Source organism: Papaver somniferum, chromosome 2, assembly GCF_003573695.1.
Source record: "Papaver somniferum cultivar HN1 chromosome 2, ASM357369v1, whole genome shotgun sequence".
Taxonomy (NCBI): domain Eukaryota; kingdom Viridiplantae; phylum Streptophyta; class Magnoliopsida; order Ranunculales; family Papaveraceae; genus Papaver; species Papaver somniferum.
Genome location: NC_039359.1, coordinates 43,872,696 through 43,890,689, shown reverse-complemented (window position 1 = coordinate 43,890,689; position 17,994 = coordinate 43,872,696). Strand labels below are relative to the sequence as shown.

Sequence of the window (17,994 nt, the reverse complement as noted above, 5' to 3'; positions counted from 1 at the left end):
ACGATGAATCGGATGAAATTTCTGTTCTCCACGGTCGTTAATGGAGGATGAGGAACTGATAGAGGGAGGGGGAGAGGAGAAGAATAAAGGTTTTGTGTTAGATTGAAATGGGGGCTAGCTTAAGTCTTAATAGGATTTTAAGGTTATTTTTCTGAGAAGGGTAAAATGATACTTTCACCATCATTTTGGAAGCCCCTTAACTTTTCTGGTGTGGGTATAAATTTGGTGAGGCCCCCAATTATTTTCCAGGGCCCCCAATTCTCGGACATTCCTACAAAAAGTTCAGAATGTTCACCAAAAGAAAGGTTGATTAATCAAGGTCATCTATGTAAGTTAACTAACCTTAGACACCTTTTATCAACCCACACTAGTTAGGGTAATCATTTTATATGCATGGAAAATTTTGAGTATGCCAAACTGTCTTCAAGATTTAGGGGGCAATGCGGGGTATAAAGCATTTTCGTAAATAGGAAGCCCATTCTGTAAAGTGCAGTGCATTAAAACTTCCCTTCGTCCCCTCTCTCTGGTCTAGTCTCTACTACTCTCTCGCTTCGCTTCAACAGTCAAGAGATGAAAGGCATGAGTAATTCTCATTTCATTCTTTTCATTCACATATATCTTCTTTTCATTACTTTTTCCTGTACTGCTAAACCACCATTTGCTTGTGATTTATCAAACCCATCAACAAATTCATACGCATTTTGCAACACTTCATTACCCATTTCTGAAAGAGTAGAAAATTTAATCTCTCGTCTAACGTTAGATGAAAAGATATCACAACTTGTTAACACAGCTCCAGCAATACCAAGACTCGGTATACCTAGTTACCAATGGTGGTCTGAATCATTGCATGGTGTTTCAAGTTCAGGTCGTGGAATCAAATTCAATGGAGAAACAATTTCTTCTGCTACTAGTTTCCCTCAAGTAATACTAACAGCATCTTCCTTCGATACCCATCTCTGGTATCGCATTGGTCAGGTAATTAACTCATCAAATACTACTTAATCATTAATCAACTAAATGACTAATTTTACTCAAAAATGGCAACATATACCCTGGGTTTTTGATACTTTGTGAAATTAGGCCATCGGAATAGAAGCCAGAGCTGTATACAATGCAGGGCAAGCAACAGGAATGACATTTTGGGCACCAAATATAAACATATTTAGAGATCCAAGATGGGGAAGAGGGCAAGAAACACCTGGTGAAGATCCGATGGTTACCAGTAAATACTCAGTTTCTTATGTTAGGGGAATTCAAGGTGATTCTTTTGAAGGTGGGAAGGTAGATCATCTTCAAGCTTCAGCTTGTTGTAAGCATTTCACTGCTTATGATTTAGATAATTGGAACGGTACTAATCGTTTCGTCTTCAATGCCCAAGTAAGTAAATCCTCTATTTTCTCAGTTTACCAATTTAAAATTCAAATTATTATCTTTGAATTAATAACTAAGGTTTACCACTAAGGTTTTGTGAATGTTGATTCAGGTGTCTTTACAGGATTTAGCAGATACTTATCAACCACCATTCAGAAGCTGTATTGAAGAAGGCAAAGCAAGTGGAATAATGTGTGCTTACAATCGTGTTAATGGAATTCCAAGCTGTGCAGATTTTGATCTCTTATCTGAAACAGCAAGAGGAGCCTGGGGTTTTAATGGGTACCATAATTTTAACATTGGATTGGAGTTAACTTTAATATCTACTAAATTTGAAGAGTATTCAGTGATTTTTCTCCTTTTTGTGGTCAGATACATCACATCAGATTGTGATGCAGTGTCTATCATCTATGATGATCAAGGATATGCCAAAACACCAGAAGATGCAGTCCGTGATGTCCTTAAAGCTGGTCGGTGTGGGACCAACCTTTTTTCATTGTCTGAAAATGGTTTCTTGGTACTAGTAATGTGGACTAGATAGATTAGTGAGCCTTCCCTAGATAATCCTGTCTGAATTTTGCAGGGATGGATGTGAATTGTGGGTCTTATTTGCAAAAGCACACAAAATCAGCTGTTCAACAGAAAATTCTGGGAGAAAGTGACATAGACAGAGCTTTATCTAACCTCTTCACAACTAGAATGAGGTTAGGACTCTTCAATGGTGACCCAATTCAACAGCCATATGGTGATATCAGTCCGAAACAGGTGTGCTCTCCAGACCATCAGGGTCTAGCCTTAGAAGCTGCTCGTAGCGGTATTGTCCTCTTAAAGAACTCAGCCAACCGTCTCCCATTGTCCAAAGCTACCACTAAAACACTTGCTGTCATTGGCCCAAATGCTAACACTACGAAAACGCTTCTAGGGAATTATTTTGGACCTCCATGTAAATCCATTACACCATTAGAAGCATTCAAAAGCTATGTTAGGGACATATCTTACACCCCGGGATGCGATTCTGTTGCGTGTAATTCTTCTGTTTCATTTGAGGAAGCTGTAAAACTAGCAACATTGGCAGATACGGTTATATTGGTTATGGGTTTGGATCAAACACAAGAAAGAGAGTCACACGATCGAGTTGATTTAGTACTTCCAGGGAAACAGCAAAATCTAATTACAACTGTGGCTAAAGCTGCAAAGAAACCCGTTGTCTTAGTGATTCTTAGTGGAGGGCCGGTTGATATTTCTTTTGCTAAGCATGATGGTAACATCGGGAGTATCATATGGGCTGGTTATCCTGGAGAAGCAGGAGGAATCGCATTATCCGAGATTATGTTTGGTGATCACAACCCAGGTAAAGTTTATTTTGGCCACAGTTTTCTCCATTTGGGGGCAGATAACTGACCGAGCTTGATGACATTCTTCATGCAGGGGGGAGATTACCCATGACTTGGTATCCACAAGATTTCATCAAAATTCCCATGACAGATATGAGAATGCGACCTAACCCAACATCGGGGTATCCAGGACGTACTTACCGATTCTACACCGGCGAAAATGTGTTCAAATTTGGCTATGGGCTAAGCTACTCGAAGTATGTTTATGAGTTTGTTGATGTTAAACAAAACAAACTCTACTTAAACCGATTTAGCAATATACAAATATCACCAGACAAGCAGGCTGTCGGGCGATATTTATCAGTGTCTGAGATGGGAACTGAAATCTGTGAGAACTTAAAGTTTTCTGCAACAGTTGGAGTAAAAAACATCGGGGAAATGCGGGGCAGATATCCGGTGTTGCTTTTTGTAAAGCAATCCAAGAATCAGCATGGGACTCCAACGAAACAGTTGATTGGTTTCCAAAGTATTGAACTGAATGCAGGTGAAAGATACGAAGTTGAATTTACTTTGAGCCCATGTGAACACCTTAGTCGAGCTAATGAAGATGGTTCAATGGTGATAGAAGAAAGCTCTTATATTTTGGTGGTTGGTGACATGAAGTACAAGATTTCTACCATCCTTTGAATTGCACACGCGGTATGTAGACGTGGTTTAGCAAAAGTTAATAATCAGGAGTGAAGTAGATTATAATTGAATTAATGTTTTGGTCAGTTTCAGATAAACCATAAAATGACTTGAAAGTTGAAACCACGAAAATTTCTAATCCACTCTGCGCGCAGATGAATTTATAACTTTTTTTATCGAAAATTCACAAGTAATTAATACATTTCTAATTTACTAGTACTGAATAAGAGAAGCCTTAATTGCTCGAACCACATTTCCCTGTATTCACCCCTCTCCTTAATTGGGGGATCTTAGATTACATATCAATGGGGAGCGTACATGGAGGATATGATATGAATATCAGTCTAAAGTGCTGAAGTGGAAACATCGGTACTGCCTGACCGTTTGAAAGAAAACTCATCATTGTCATCGTTCAACTTAATATCTTCAACCTCTCTCGCTACTTCGGCCATCTCTGGCCATTTCTCTGGGGCTTTGTCGCAGCATTTTAATGCAAGTTGTAGCAATCTAACCATACCTTGACTAGCATTTCTTTGCGTCAACATTTCCATATCAAAAATTTCACAAGTCCATTCTTCTCTAACTGCTCTATATGCCCAGCTGCAAAGATCAACACCGTCATTGCTTCCCTGAGGAGCTGTATACGTACATATTTGACCTGTTAAGAGCTCTAAAAGAAGACAGCCATAACTCCATACGTCAGACTTCTTGGTAATTTTTCTGCGGTTTTGATATTCCGGAGATTTGTATGATATCATTCTTTGAGATGCAACTGGAAACGCGATCAGTGATGTTAACCCATAATCAGAAACTAGAACTATATCATTCTCGTCCAGTAAAATGTTCGAAGACTTTAGATTTCCATGGGGAATGACGCTTTGAGATGCTTTTGTATTTTGGTGCAGAAACTCCATTGCTTTAGCTACCCCATGAGCAACTGATAACCTTGAACTCCATTTGAAAGGAATCCGGTTATTCCCTCTTCCACCTATTCAACCATTTAGTGGCTAATAAGTACTTCAATTTGTATTTGTTGATGTATTTTTTTGAAAACCTAAGAAGAAATCATTTTCAAGAAAGGAAGAGAAAATGTTGCCATGGATGCGGTTATACAAGTTCCCTTTCGGAATGAATTTGTACAGCAGCAGCTTCTCATCTTTCGAATAGTAATATGCAAGAAGTGGTAACAAATTTCTGTGCTTGAGGCCGGAAATCAACTTCATTTGTGTTGCAAATTCTTCACTACTTAAGGGTTTCAACTCTGTCAACCTCTTTACTACTACCGTCAGTCCACTATCAAGGGTGGCCTTAAATGAATTCCCCTTTCCCCAATCCTTCTGCTGAAGCTTTTAAAAGATCATTAAGTTCGAAAGTAACTCCTCCGTTGTCCATGAATTTGAGCTTCTTCTCTTTGTCTTCAGCTGGAACAGCTTCTACATCCACTTTCTTATTCTTGTTCTTGTTCTTCCCTTGGAATGCTATTCCAATCTTCTTCTTCTTGATGCAAACACAAACGAGCGAAAGTAGAACAAAAAACGCAAGAATATCAACTATTACAAAGATTGTGATCCAAAGAGACCCCGCGATGAGCTTCAACTTAGATTTTTTACACGAAGTTGGCAATGGAGAACCACACAAAAAAGGATTACCATTGTAACTAGAGATTGTAAACATTTGAAGAACGCTCGTCTCCGGGATCTTACCAGACAGATTGTTGTTTGAGACATTAAAATCTTTTAAACTTAGTTGATTCAGCGACGGGATTGAACCCGTCAAATTGTTTTCTTGGAGTAACAAAGTTTCCAATTCCTTGAGGTTAAGTACGGAATCCGGTATGAATCCATTAAACTCGTTATATACTTATATGATAAATCGATGTGCGGTAATTTTTTTGTATTTGAAAAATCCATTAAACTTCCCGTAATCCCATTATTTTTTAAACTCAAGTAAGTTAATTCAGTGAGATTGGTTAAAGCAAGAACATTGATTTCACCTATTAAACCTATAGCTTCTAAGGTTATGCCAGTAACCCGCCATCCAGCCATTCAATTCCATACCATGCTGGTTGATCATTTAAGAAACACTCCGAACCATTCCACTGTTGATTGAGGAATGTGTTATTGAGACCGGCCCTGATAGCGTTAAGCGCTTTTATCTCGTCAGTGCCGCAGTTACTTGGAGAATCTTGTCCCACAACAATGGTATGATCACATAAAAATACATTAAGAAGAACAAAATAAACAAGATTAAGAAACTTTGATAGTATTTTTGTTTGAAACGAAATGGATCCCATTGGTTTTGAATGGAATGAAGAAAGGGGATAATAGATAGTTTATATAATGATTAAAATCTTAAGAAATTTGTTTCATTGTTCGTAAGGATTTGAAGTTTGTTAGTATTATAATTAGACTTCAATAGAGCAAACAAAGTTCATAGTTGAGAGATGAAAACTAGAGGATTTTGGTTTGCTGTCTTGAGTATCCTAGGTCCTTCTTTGGACCCTTGTTTTTGTCGTGGGATATAAAAGAAATGAGGCAACTTTGCTGCAGAAAAAAGAAAAATAAAAGCATTTGTACACTTTCAACTTAAGCGCATAAATATGGTTAGTGTTCACTTTCCTTTCAATGTCATCATCATTATTTATGTTTTTTTTGCTCGTTAAAGATAATTTTATAAAATAAAAATATTGTGTGTGCTATTTTATTGTACGAAACTCACGTACATATTACAATTCGAAAAGAATCAAAACTCAAATTGGATATTCACAAAAGAGTCCTAAATGAAAAACTCAATACAAAGCCAAAATGGTAAAGGCCTAGCTAACTCGTACCACTTTCTAATTCTATCAGAGCCAAAAACCAAACTTTAACATAACCGTAGATTCAACCAAAACGAAATCCGAAAAAAAATACACAAAATTGGTTAAAAAGACCAAAATCAATAATTCATGGGTGAAAAGGACATTTAGATTTTGATACTGTTTAAATGAATAAAATGTAAAAATAGCCAGGATGTAAACAACTTCATCCTACCCATTTTCAAATATTTTTTCTTACTTTTAATTTACATCAGGATGCATCCAGTTTCATCCTTACTATTTTTTAAGTTTAAGTCAGGATGAATCCAGTTTCATCCTTGCTATTTTTTTAGTGTCCATTTCACCACCCGTACTAATTTTTACTCGTCCATTTGAACCATGTTTTAAAAATATTTGAACAAATGACCCATTTTCCGAAAAAAAATATACTCTAACAACACGGTGGCTATAAAAGTAGCGTTTTGTGATTAAAGAGCAATGGCGATGGTAATGTTATTATTTGGATAATTTGACTACTGCATGTACATTCGTTCATATAATTGTTTATAATAATAATAAAGGAAAATGAAAATACGAGGACATGACTTTATCTCTAATTATTTACAAGAATAATGTCGACATCTAATCTTAAATAGACCAACAGTTTCCTAAACACTAAAATAATTTTTTTTTTATATGTAAAGATCCAATTGACATACTTTCTTCATATATCTCTATACCAAAAGATCTGATTGATCTTTTATGTGTTAGTACAACTAGCATTCCTGTATGTTGTGACAACTTGTGTCTTGCTTGTGTCCTACGTGTGTATATGTCTAGCTTTACTTGTGTCTTTCGTGCGTAGGAATTTTTAAAGCTCCCCCTCAGGTTGGAACTGGTTGAGGAATCTCAAGCACACCCAACTTTCCTAATAGACGATTGAAAGTTTTATCCCCAAGGGGCTTGGTAAATTTTTTTTTTTTTTTGTGCATCAAGCTCAAAGAATATCTCAACCCCGATTTCAACTCCTGAGGTCGGTAGGGTTCAACATAGACCCTGAGAAAAATCTTTCACTCACAAGACATGAAAACGTGTCACTATTTCATCCTGAAGACTGATGCGACGGGAAGAAATGGCATTGAGAAGCGTTGCTGACTTAACAGTGTTGGCCGAAGTGACAATAGTCACATTGAACCCTCGAATATGTTCGAAGATCTCGAAATGATTCTCTAGAGAATACTAGTTAGGAAGTTCCTCAATGCGAGGTAGTGATCTTGAAAGGACCGGTAAACCTACGGTAAAATGGGCAACATCCGCTTAGTCAGGTCTACCCGTTAGTCATATCACATGTATTTTTGTATGTTCTTCTTCCTTTCCTTGGTCTTTCGTTCTGTCATATTCCCAATAACCTATCCAATTACAACGTATTAACCGCTAAGAAATATAAAAAGAACTTAGTATTATATAATAAGTTCTTTTATAAATTTATAGTAGTATAGTTATAAAGTGGAACATTTGTCTTGATTATCATGATCAGTCATTCCGCTGAGTAGAAGAACTACCATTGAAATGCTCATGTAACCCCAGACTACTCTAAAAGTGCAACTCTAAAAATGGATCATATTTAAATGTAGTTTTACGAAAAGTAGGGTCCGATGTCGATGTAGTCCTTTTTATATTGGTTGCAGACTTCTTTATGGAGTACACTATTATACCCCTTTTATCCATGCAGTGATCTGGGACTTGCTTTTTGAGGACCGATGAAACCGCTCCAGCAGGACTGCCTAAATGAAGATATCCAAATTTTGCAGCTAAGTTTTCATATATCTAGACAGGGTAGAGGTTTGGTAGTGACATTGGGACTAAATCCCTACTACTGAAAATCATCCAAGTACGGAATTGATCCCGTTGATATCGCATCGGCGGAGTTCCCACAGCCGGACGAGAACCAGAACAACCTTTTTCTGAACCATCGCTTGCTCGGGTTGACATACGTCAAAAGCCATCGGATAAAAGGTTTAAATATATGTAAAAACAGATCCAAGTAAAGTAATTCACTTGGTTTCTGCTCTTGATACACTAGCTCATCTCCTCCCCCTCTTGTCCCTCACTAGCAGTCAATTGACCTTGGGCCGGTCAAGACCGTCTCACATCCGCGGAGATACGGACTCGACCTGCTCCTACCCACCCCAGGGCACCTAGCATGTCGGGAATAAGGGGGGGACATACTGGGCGTAACCACTCATTTGGGGGTTGTACAGCCATGCCTTTCGAAAATGGCACCAATCCCACAGGTGAGACTCTAAAATGGTTAATCATATTCTATTTTTCTTGTCCTTCATGAGAAAGGAACTAACTAGTGATTAGATAGTTCATTCTGGGTATCCGCTTCGTTCGAAATTTTTTTGTCTCCATTGTCTTCGTCTTTGCAATGCCTCTAGCTCTTGATCAATTTCAGGACCGAGTAAAAAAGAGTATAATAAAGAATAGATTGGGGAGAGTACTCACTACCATAAGAGTACTTGGATCGAAAGGGGAATAAGTAGTAGTTTCATTTCGAGAATATATAGCCTATGCGCACAGTTAAAAAGGATTCCAGAAAGTAGAGAATCAGAATACATGTTTTCAGAACGGAGAAGAATAGAGTGAAGAAGGGGGAGTTAGTAAAGTTGGATAAGATTGGAACTTTCCGAAGAGCTTTTCCTTAGCTGACTATTGAAACGTAGGTTCAAGGGATTTTTGTTGTTACTTGATTGTTGGAGCGAACAAAAGCAGGAGAGAGAAATTTGGATTGAATTTTCTCACGAACGAAATGACAATCAAGCTCGGTATGTTTCATTCGTTCATGAAAAACAGGATTGTCCGCTATGTGTAAAGCGGATTTGCTATCGCAAAAAACTGACATAGGTTCAGGATGTGGTACACCTAAATCATTGAGAAGACATTTTAACCATTGAAGTTCACACGAAAGAGTATCCAAAGAACGATATTCTGCTTTCACAGAAGAACATGCAATAGTTGGTTGTTTCTTTGAGGGAAATAATTGGTTGTTTCTTTGATTTCATGAGAAAGGGCTAGATCCAAGAAGAGTATAATATTCAGACGTGGAACGTCGAGAGGTAGGACATCTCTCCCAATCGGAACCACTAAAACCAGTGATATGTAGACTGCTAGAATCAAAGAGAAAAAGACCCTTGCCAATAGATTTTTTACGATAAAGAAGGACACGATTAGCCGCATTTATATGAGTCGTGTGTGGTGATTTCATAAATTGACTAAGATTATTGACGGCATAAGAAATATCAGGATGAGTTACTATAAGATAAATTAAGTGTCCAATAAGACAACGATAAGGTGTAGGATCAGAAAGAGGGCTTCCATCAGTAGAACGTAGTTTAAGTTGTTGTTCCAATGGGAAGGACGACACCCTAGCGCCTGTCATCCCTGTATGTTTAGGTATATCAAGTATGTATTTACGTTGACATAAGAAAATACCTTTTTGGGATCGAGATAATTCTATCCCCAAGAAATATTTGAGGTTTCCTAGGTCTTTGATAGAGAATGATCATTCAAGAAATTTCTTTAAGTCGGCGATGGCAACATCATCATATCCAGTGATGATAATGTCATCGACATAGACTAAAAGATAAATACAAGTAGTATCTTGTGAGTAGATAAAAAGATAATAACCAACTTTTGATTGAGTAAAACCACGTTTAAGTAAATTCTCAAACCATTAGCGCGAGACTTGTTTTATCCCATATAATGATTTATTCAGTTTACAGACTCTAATCTCCCCCTGTTTAGAAAATCCCTCGGGAATTTTCATGTAAACATATTCATGAAGATCACCTTGCAAAAAGGCATTATTGACATCTAATTAGTGCAATCACCAATTCTTAATAGCACCAGGATACAGAAGAACCAAAACAATGACAGGCTTAGCCACGGGTGCGAATGTATCATGATAATCGAATCCCTCTATTTGGTTGTAACCTTTAGCAGCAAGACACGCCTTATATCTTTCTACCGATCCATCGGCGTTAAACTTAACCTTATAGACCATTATAGCCTATAAGAATTTTACCTGGCGGTAAATCTGACGTTATCCAAGTATTATTAGCCTTAAGGGCAGCCATCTCTTTGACCATAGCTTCCTTCCACACTGGAATTTTAATTGCTTTGGAAAATGATCTAGGTTCCATGGTATTAAGAACAAACGTCAAAAAAAGCCCGGTGATTGCTTAAAAACTGACTGATTGAAAGATAATCGATGAGTGGATACGGTGTGCCAGTTGTAGTAGAAGCTAGAGTTACAGATGTACATGCGTAATCTTTAAGATGTGCTAGAGGCCGACGTAATCTAGTTGGTCGAGAGGAATCAACATGAACTACACCTTGATTTTCATTAGATAAACTGGAGTTTTCTATAGGTTCATTCTCAAGTGAGATATATTCATTTTCAGGTGATACGAGGATTTCCAAGGTGATATTTTTTAATGTATCACTTGTACCCGATGCTTGCAAGTCTCTATGTAAAGGGTTAGACACGGATGATGAGGTATTTAATGTATTTGACGATGAGGGTACGGTCTCCTGTAATGAAAGAGATGGAATTATATTATAATTATATGTATCATCATCATCAGGTAAGGGTAGAAGTGAATGCGACGTAGAAGATGCTTTGTTGATATGGTAGTCTCTGTAAGGAAATGCATTTTCATGAAAAGTTACATCACGAGAAAAATGGGTTTTACGTGATTGAAGATCATGTTGCGCCAAAGTCTGCGGAAGCGTTTAGGTTTGCACTACTACGAGGTAGCTCAATATCGCCAAGAACACAATCACACGTAAAAGAAGAACAAGTATTTAACGAGGTTGAATCCTCGGAAAGGAATAAAAATTTTATATATCACCATATAGGTTGGAATATACAAAGCTCAAGCAGAGAAGAAGAGAACTCTTACTAGTTCTGGTGTGTTTTCTCTAGTTCTCTCTATGACTATTTATACACATCAATAGGAGTGGACACATTCCTTAACAAGGTAAAAAACTTTCCTACAAGTATAGGGTTCCCTAACTTAGCTCTAAGAGACAAACCTCTTAAGCTTCTATACTTAGGACACAAGTACTTGGTTTCCTTAACCAACTAGATTTCCTAATCTAGTCCTTGACCATCCTACCAACAATTCTCCACCTCGGATCATGCATTCATGCATGAGACGATCAATAGACAAAATAACCTTCATCTTCCAACGTCGATTGAACCATCATTGGCTGCCTACGTATCCTCAATAGGAATCAAACCCGACTGTAGTTATCTTAAATGGCCTTGCTAGAAGACCTCCACCAGTTTCCTAAGAACCTTTACCCTAAAAGGGTCTTTCACCAAACTGGAAGGATGTGTATCAATTTCAAACAATGTCGAAACTTGATCCCAGATACTACTTTAGTCAACATATCAACTGGATTATCTTTGGTATCGATCTTCACAAGTAGAATGTCTTCTTCTTCAAGAATTTCTTTCACAAAGTGAAACCGTACGCCTATATGTTTGATTCTAGCATGATGCACTTGATTCTTAGCCAAATAAATTGCACTTAGACTATCACAATGCACAAGCAGCTGGTCTTGCACAACTCCTAAGTCATCTAGCAAACCTTGTAACCATATAGCCTCCTTAAATGCCTCATTCACTGCCATATACTCCGCCTCCGTAGTTGAAAGCGCCACAACAAACTGCAAGATTGATCTCCAACTAACTAGTGCCCCTGCTACGGTAAATACATACCCTGTAGTTGAACGTCTCTTGTCCAAATCACCAGCATAGTCAGAATCCACATACCCAACACACAACTGATTGTTACTTCTATCCTTCACAAACTCCAATCCAACATCAACCATACCATAAAGATACCTCAAAATTCATTTCACAGCATGCCAATGTTCCTTATCATGACAATGCATATATCGGCTGACCATACTAACATCATGTGAAATGTACGGCCTTGTACATACCATCATATACATCAAGCTACCAATAGCCTCAGCATATGGGACTTGGGCCATATACTTTCGCTCTTCTTCAGTAGTGGGAGACATACATGCATTCAGCTTAAAATGAGGAGCAAGGGGAGTACTTACAGATTTAGTTCCATCGTAGACACCAAACTTCTGTAACACTTTCTTTAAATATGCCTTTTGAGACAAACAAACTTTACCCTTCTCTATGTCACGTTGAATCTCCATACCAAGAATCTTCTTAGCCTTTCTCAGATCTTTCATCTCAAACTCAGATGACAACTTGCACTTCAAATTATCGATCTCTTTCTTGTTCTTCAATGCAATCAGCATATCATCGACATACAAGAGCAAATATATGAAAGACCCATCACGTAGCTTCTTAAAGTATACACAATGGTCATAGTGACTTCTTGTGTATGTTTGGCCTATACGACAAAGTATAAGTGTTAGTAAATGATTTTTTCACATTTATTAATATAAAAGACACTGGTGACAGTTATAATTGGTACAAGCTTTTTTCTAACAGCTAAAAGTAACAGAAAGCGTCTGTTAGTTGTGGATTTTGGAGCATTGTATGTAAGTTGAAAGTCCACATCCCAAAATCCAACCTAAAAAACTTTGAAAAAAAAATCGACGGCCTTCGGCCGCCAAACTAAATCCAAGTGATCGCTTTAGTAGTATATAAATTTATCTTCCAAACTAAATTTTAGAGCATTGCTCGGTTGTACCCACCAAGCGTTGGTATGTCAAGTTTTATTGTCATAATTTAGTGAATCAAAACTCATGTTAAGAGTCGCTTGATTATGTACTAGAGTTAAACTTTGTATAGGTTAGCTTGAAAATATTAGGATATAAGACATTAAAATGAATTCAAAGTATTGAAGATGTGAAAAAGCAAGGAGCTACAACGACAACAATCATCCTTCCACTTGAGGTTAGTTATATTTTACTTGAACTGTTTCATTCCCTAGCGTATCTTTCAAGTCGTGCATATTGAAAACATAACTGTGAAGCATATATGAACTCTAGATAGACATAGTATTAAGGAATACAATACCAAGTTTATTGCTTAACCATTAAACTTTGCAGATAAGACATCGCCATAATCATTTGAATGCTATTATGATTATGTATGGGTATGAGGTGAGGATTTCATCCTAGGGAACAATGTTTACATGTGTTCTAAGGAAGTAAGTTCATAAACTTGTTTGTGAAACGAAAAGGAAATTGCCAGGAGTTATTGGTTTTGTTATTCATTGCATATCTTATGAACAACCAATATGTGGGATAGAATATAACCGCTCACAACTTGTTGTGTTCTTGGTAGAACTATTCACAAAGTCCTGACTTATGTATTGGTATAACTTTTATTAGTAAAACCAATCTTAAGTAATCACCTGTGGTATGATCTGATTATGTATGACCTTGGGGAAAGGGAACCGATCCTAGTAAGGGAAAGGGAACCGATCCTAGTAAGGGGTGCAGTATATCAATGGGAACCGATCCTTGTATGGGGTGCATCAAGGTTTATAATAGAAAGGGTAACCGATCCTATGGACATGTGCAACACATTTAAGTTAGATACCATATACATGTGGGGAACCGATCCTAATACCTAGTCAACCGAATCTTTGGAAAGCTAGTGTGACTATGCGTAGTACTCACACGGAGGTAGAACCGAAACTTGTTTTGGTAGAACCGTTAAACCCATGATTGTGATTGAATGTTGGTTTGCTCAATCACATAGTTCTTGAAAATCAGATGAACCAATTCTAAACTTGTCTGGAAGTGTGGAAAACCGGTTTCAAGGTTGTAAGTGTGAAAGAGAACTTACAAAGTAAAGATGTCGACAAACTTTGAACTCGTGTTATGAATGTTTATTTCTATAATTGTTCAAAGATATTCCTTAACGGCTAAGGGAAGAGAATCCCAGGATCGAAACATAAGTAAGTTATGAATCTTTTAATTAAGGTTCTTAATTTCATTTTGTAGGGAAATTACAGAATTAGTAATGTGTATTTACTAATTAGATTTTCCGAGAGATTTCGATCGTTATTTTTGGACAGAACATTTACAGGAATTATGGAAACCGAATTTGTGCTTTAATGAATATCTTGAGAATATTTTCGGTTTTGGAAATTCCTTGGTGTCCACACTTCCTTGTCTATAAATACACGAAGTTTGCCTTTCTAGCAAACTAATCCTTCGTAACAACAGATTTACTCTTTTGTTGTTGTTACTGGTGTAGCCGCCTATAGGAGAGGAGAGTAATCTAATTAGGTGAAATCTCTTACGGCCATTCAGTTTAAAGTCTTCTTTGGGATTGAGAAACTCTAGCGCGACCCGTTGGTGGGAAACTAGATAATTGCGGTTTATCTTTGTTTACGATTGATTTAATTTGACTAGCGGTGGTTGAAATATGATTGCACCTAGTTTTTTTATTCTTGAGAATATTCTCTTCTGATATAAGATTCACTCAAACTAGTTCGGAGTTTCGACAGGGATCTTTAGACTGTTGTTAGTTCTAAAGACGATCTTGTGATAATCCATTGTTAACAGACTCCGTTCTGTGCGTGATTGATCGCAAGAGATTCAAGTGATTGTGTGCAGTTTTTTATTGAAGATTTAAGAAGATTTGAAGGCAAAGAAGATATTGAAGATCTGACTTGGGTTTTACAATCTTTGGTGTGCACAATACTTGTTTCTTCAGATTAAAAGTGTTGTTGTCTTAATCTTAATCGATTAACTTTGGGTGATTGAACATAAGATAGATCTAGACCTGACGAAGGATTTTATGTTGAAATAAACGGAAGAGCGTTTTCCCGACTCATATCACTTGGTTGAATAGAGTTGATATCAAACAGATTTCTTGTTCCTTTACTGTTTGGAATACGAACCAAAGGGATTGATCCAAGTACGTGACTTATTTATAAGTTGGAGGCGTGGGAATACAGACGGAACTAGGTGAACTATAGGGTTAGTTACTTGGTCTCAACTACACGAAGTTAGGTTATTTTGTGTAGCGGCTTAATCCTGAGAGTATTCAATTCTGGACTAGGTCCCGGGGCTTTTCTGCATCTGCAGTTTTCCTCGTCAACAAAATTTTGCTGTATCATTTACTTTTATTTTCCGTATTATAATCGTTTTATTATAATTAAAGTAAGTTACTCAAACGTTAATTCCTATTTACTTGATAAACAATCCTATTGTGTTTGGTTAAGTCTGAACCTTTGTATCAAGTAAACATACTTCGTTGTTATATTTTCTCGATCCCGTATCCATAGACGATCACACGGAGTGTGAACCGATTAGTTGTATTATCTCGACTGAATACATATACAATCACTTTCGTAGAAAGGACTTATAGGTAGGAAAAGTTTTAGCTTGAGGTATATTTGGGTACCCTCGCCTTTTCAATTGGTATCAGAGCAGGCAAACACGAAAAGATCTAACAATCTGTGTTTGATGCGATCCAACCTATAAGACATGAGTCAAAGTAGAGTTAAGCGAGAGAGAAAACTAAAGAAAGACTCAATTAACGTATCGCAAGACGTTGAAAGTTTTGATTTTAAGAAATGCTTAAAAGGAGCTTCTTCATCAAGTTCTACTTGCTCTTCTGAGAATAAGTCTAAAGGTTCTCTAGAGGAGATTAAGTTAATCCCTATATTCGCAATCAATGATTCAAATTCTGAAAAATCTCTTTTTGATAACGAGATGTCTTTGAGTTCTATACTGGAGATTTCTGATGAAAGATCAAGTGTAAAAACATCTAAACTAAAGGAATTGAGAAAACAATTTCTTAGTTGTTCTAATGAACTTCTTTCAATACTTGAAAAAGAACGATATTTAACTTTAAAGTTTGAAAATATCAATGAAAAGTATAACTTGATGGAAGAAGAATACTCACAAAAATTACTTATTTACAAAAAAGTATTTGAGGAAAATGAGGATGTTTCTAAAGTAATGAAAATTGAATTTGAAAGGATGCATCAAGATCACAAGAAGTTTAGGGAAAATACTTCTCAACAAATACAGGGTCTTGAAGAAAAACTTGCTGAATCCAATGCAAGGATTAACTCTCAACAAAAGAGTTTTGAAGAGAAAGAAGGTGAATATCTCTCCCGAGAAAAAAGCCTTGAGGCTGATCTAGCTAGTGGTCTTGATAAAATCAAGATGTTGGAAGAAGAAAATTTGGACCTTAAAAAGTTCAATGCTAGTCAAATAATTTAACCTCAATGTAATAAGCAAGTAGAAATCATCGTGATACACGAGGATTGGGCTATAAGGGAATAAATTCTTCAAATATTATCAAAGAGGTAAAAAATTTTAAAGCTACAAATTCTTCTCAATCAGAGGATTCCACTGATGACAAAGACGCTCTTATTTCTTGTAAAGAAGAAAAGTCTGTCAAGCTAAGAATAGTGTTCAACCAGCAGCAATCAAAGAGAGTACTTCTGCTAATGTCAAGAAAGCAACAACGTTGAACGAGGATCAAAGAAGAAGAAGAAAACTCGTCGTGTTCCAATGCAAGAGGGTCCACAAAGAGGTAACATTAAAACTCATACTTCGTGTATTTATACTAAGCCTTTTTTTTATTGTGGTCATAAAGGACACATGCAATGGGGATGCAAAGTTCGTAAGATGCAATATGCACTTTCTAGTGTATCAAACGAATTGGATAAGTTTTATCCTCATAAGAACTCAGATCGGTATTTTCCTAATTTTAGGAAAAAGAATTATTATAATGATAGTTCAAATTTTGCATATCACTCGACAAGGTCATTTCATAAAAGGCCCAATTATAAAAAGAGATGTGACTTTTTAAATGCAAAAACAAGATCTGATGTTCCAAATTGGAGAAAAGGTGATTCGCAAATGTTCAAAAGGACAATTATCCTAATGGTGTGAAGGAGAAAGCTGCTCCTGCGAAACCCAATTCTAAATGGGTCCCTAAGTCCTCCATAGTCAAGAAGGGACCAAAATTTAGTCACAAGAATGACTCTCAGCTGTTAATTGTTGGTGACAATAATTACAAGAGTCTTTTTGAAAGACTAAAAAAAGACATTATGTCTGAAATCTCTTGTACTAGTAAAGGTTGTGATAATGACACTCTTCATCACAAGTCAAAGAAGAAAAACAAGAGATGGAACAAGAGAAAACAAACCAAGCAAGAGGTCAAGAATGATGATTCGGTGTTAGTCACTTGTGACGAATAAGACAAGGATCAACTTAACACAACCTAGTTGCGTTAGAATGTGCTTGCTCACCTTAGTGCTCAATATATTTAAAGGTGAGGAAGCACATGATCTCTCGATTATTATATGACTAATAAACATTTTTAGGGAGACTTATCTTCTATACTCATACCTTGTCTATCTATATTTGATCTTTTGATAGAAACGGTAATTTTGAGTTGATTATGTTGATATCTACTGATCATATATGTGTATCTTTTGCTTTTTTGGTCAAAACAAGCCAAAAATCACTGAATTCGGACATCGTATGCAAAAGTTATGTAGAAAACAGTTGAGTGTAGTGATCTGTCACAAGTACCCTCATGGGAACCGATCCTAGTACCCTCATGGGAACCGATCCTAATACCATGTCATGGAAGGGAACCGATCCTAGTGAGAGGTCCCCTTACGAAGAAGTATAAAACTGTTTTGCCCATAACTTCTTCGTCCGAACTCGGAATGACCTCATTCTTTTTACGTTGTTTTGATAATTCAATTTCCTATAAGATTGGGGTAATTGCAATACTTGATTTTATGTTTAATA

General features: G+C 36.8%; 2 protein-coding genes and 1 pseudogene across 2 annotated transcripts; 1 reads left to right on the top strand and 2 right to left on the bottom strand.

Annotated features, from left to right (window-relative positions):
- Positions 1-408: 408 nt before the first annotated feature.
- LOC113347501 (probable beta-D-xylosidase 7) lies at positions 409-3,536 on the top strand. The gene is made up of 6 exons (XM_026591173.1): positions 409-978; positions 1,084-1,380; positions 1,487-1,656; positions 1,747-1,844; positions 1,958-2,725; positions 2,803-3,536. Exons 1-6 carry the CDS (start codon positions 571-573, stop codon positions 3,393-3,395), a joined length of 2,334 nt encoding a protein of 777 aa, XP_026446958.1. The 5' UTR covers positions 409-570; the 3' UTR covers positions 3,396-3,536.
- Positions 3,537-3,739: 203 nt separating this feature from the next.
- Positions 3,740-5,069, bottom strand: LOC113350897 (annotated as a pseudogene).
- Positions 5,070-9,253: 4,184 nt separating this feature from the next.
- On the bottom strand, positions 9,254-10,397 carry LOC113350896 (uncharacterized mitochondrial protein AtMg00810-like). Its single transcript, XM_026595000.1, has 2 exons — positions 10,280-10,397; positions 9,254-9,636 (listed from the first exon to the last, which is right to left on the bottom strand). Exons 1-2 carry the CDS (start codon positions 10,395-10,397, stop codon positions 9,254-9,256), a joined length of 501 nt encoding a protein of 166 aa, XP_026450785.1.
- Positions 10,398-17,994: the final 7,597 nt, after the last annotated feature.

Bases quoted from the DNA above. Each gene is read 5' to 3' on its own strand.
- LOC113347501 (XM_026591173.1), top strand. From the start codon at position 571: ATGAAAGGCATGAGTAATTCTCATTTCATTCTTTTCATTCACATATAT. The intron at 979-1,083 runs GTAATTAACTCA...TTGTGAAATTAG, and splicing joins TCTGGTATCGCATTGGTCAG to GCCATCGGAATAGAAGCCAG. The intron at 1,381-1,486 runs GTAAGTAAATCC...ATGTTGATTCAG, and splicing joins GTTTCGTCTTCAATGCCCAA to GTGTCTTTACAGGATTTAGC.
- LOC113350896 (XM_026595000.1), bottom strand. From the start codon at position 10,397: ATGGAACCTAGATCATTTTCCAAAGCAATTAAAATTCCAGTGTGGAAG. The intron at 9,637-10,279 runs GTAAAATTCTTA...CTAAACATACAG, and splicing joins AACGTCAGATTTACCGCCAG to GGATGACAGGCGCTAGGGTG.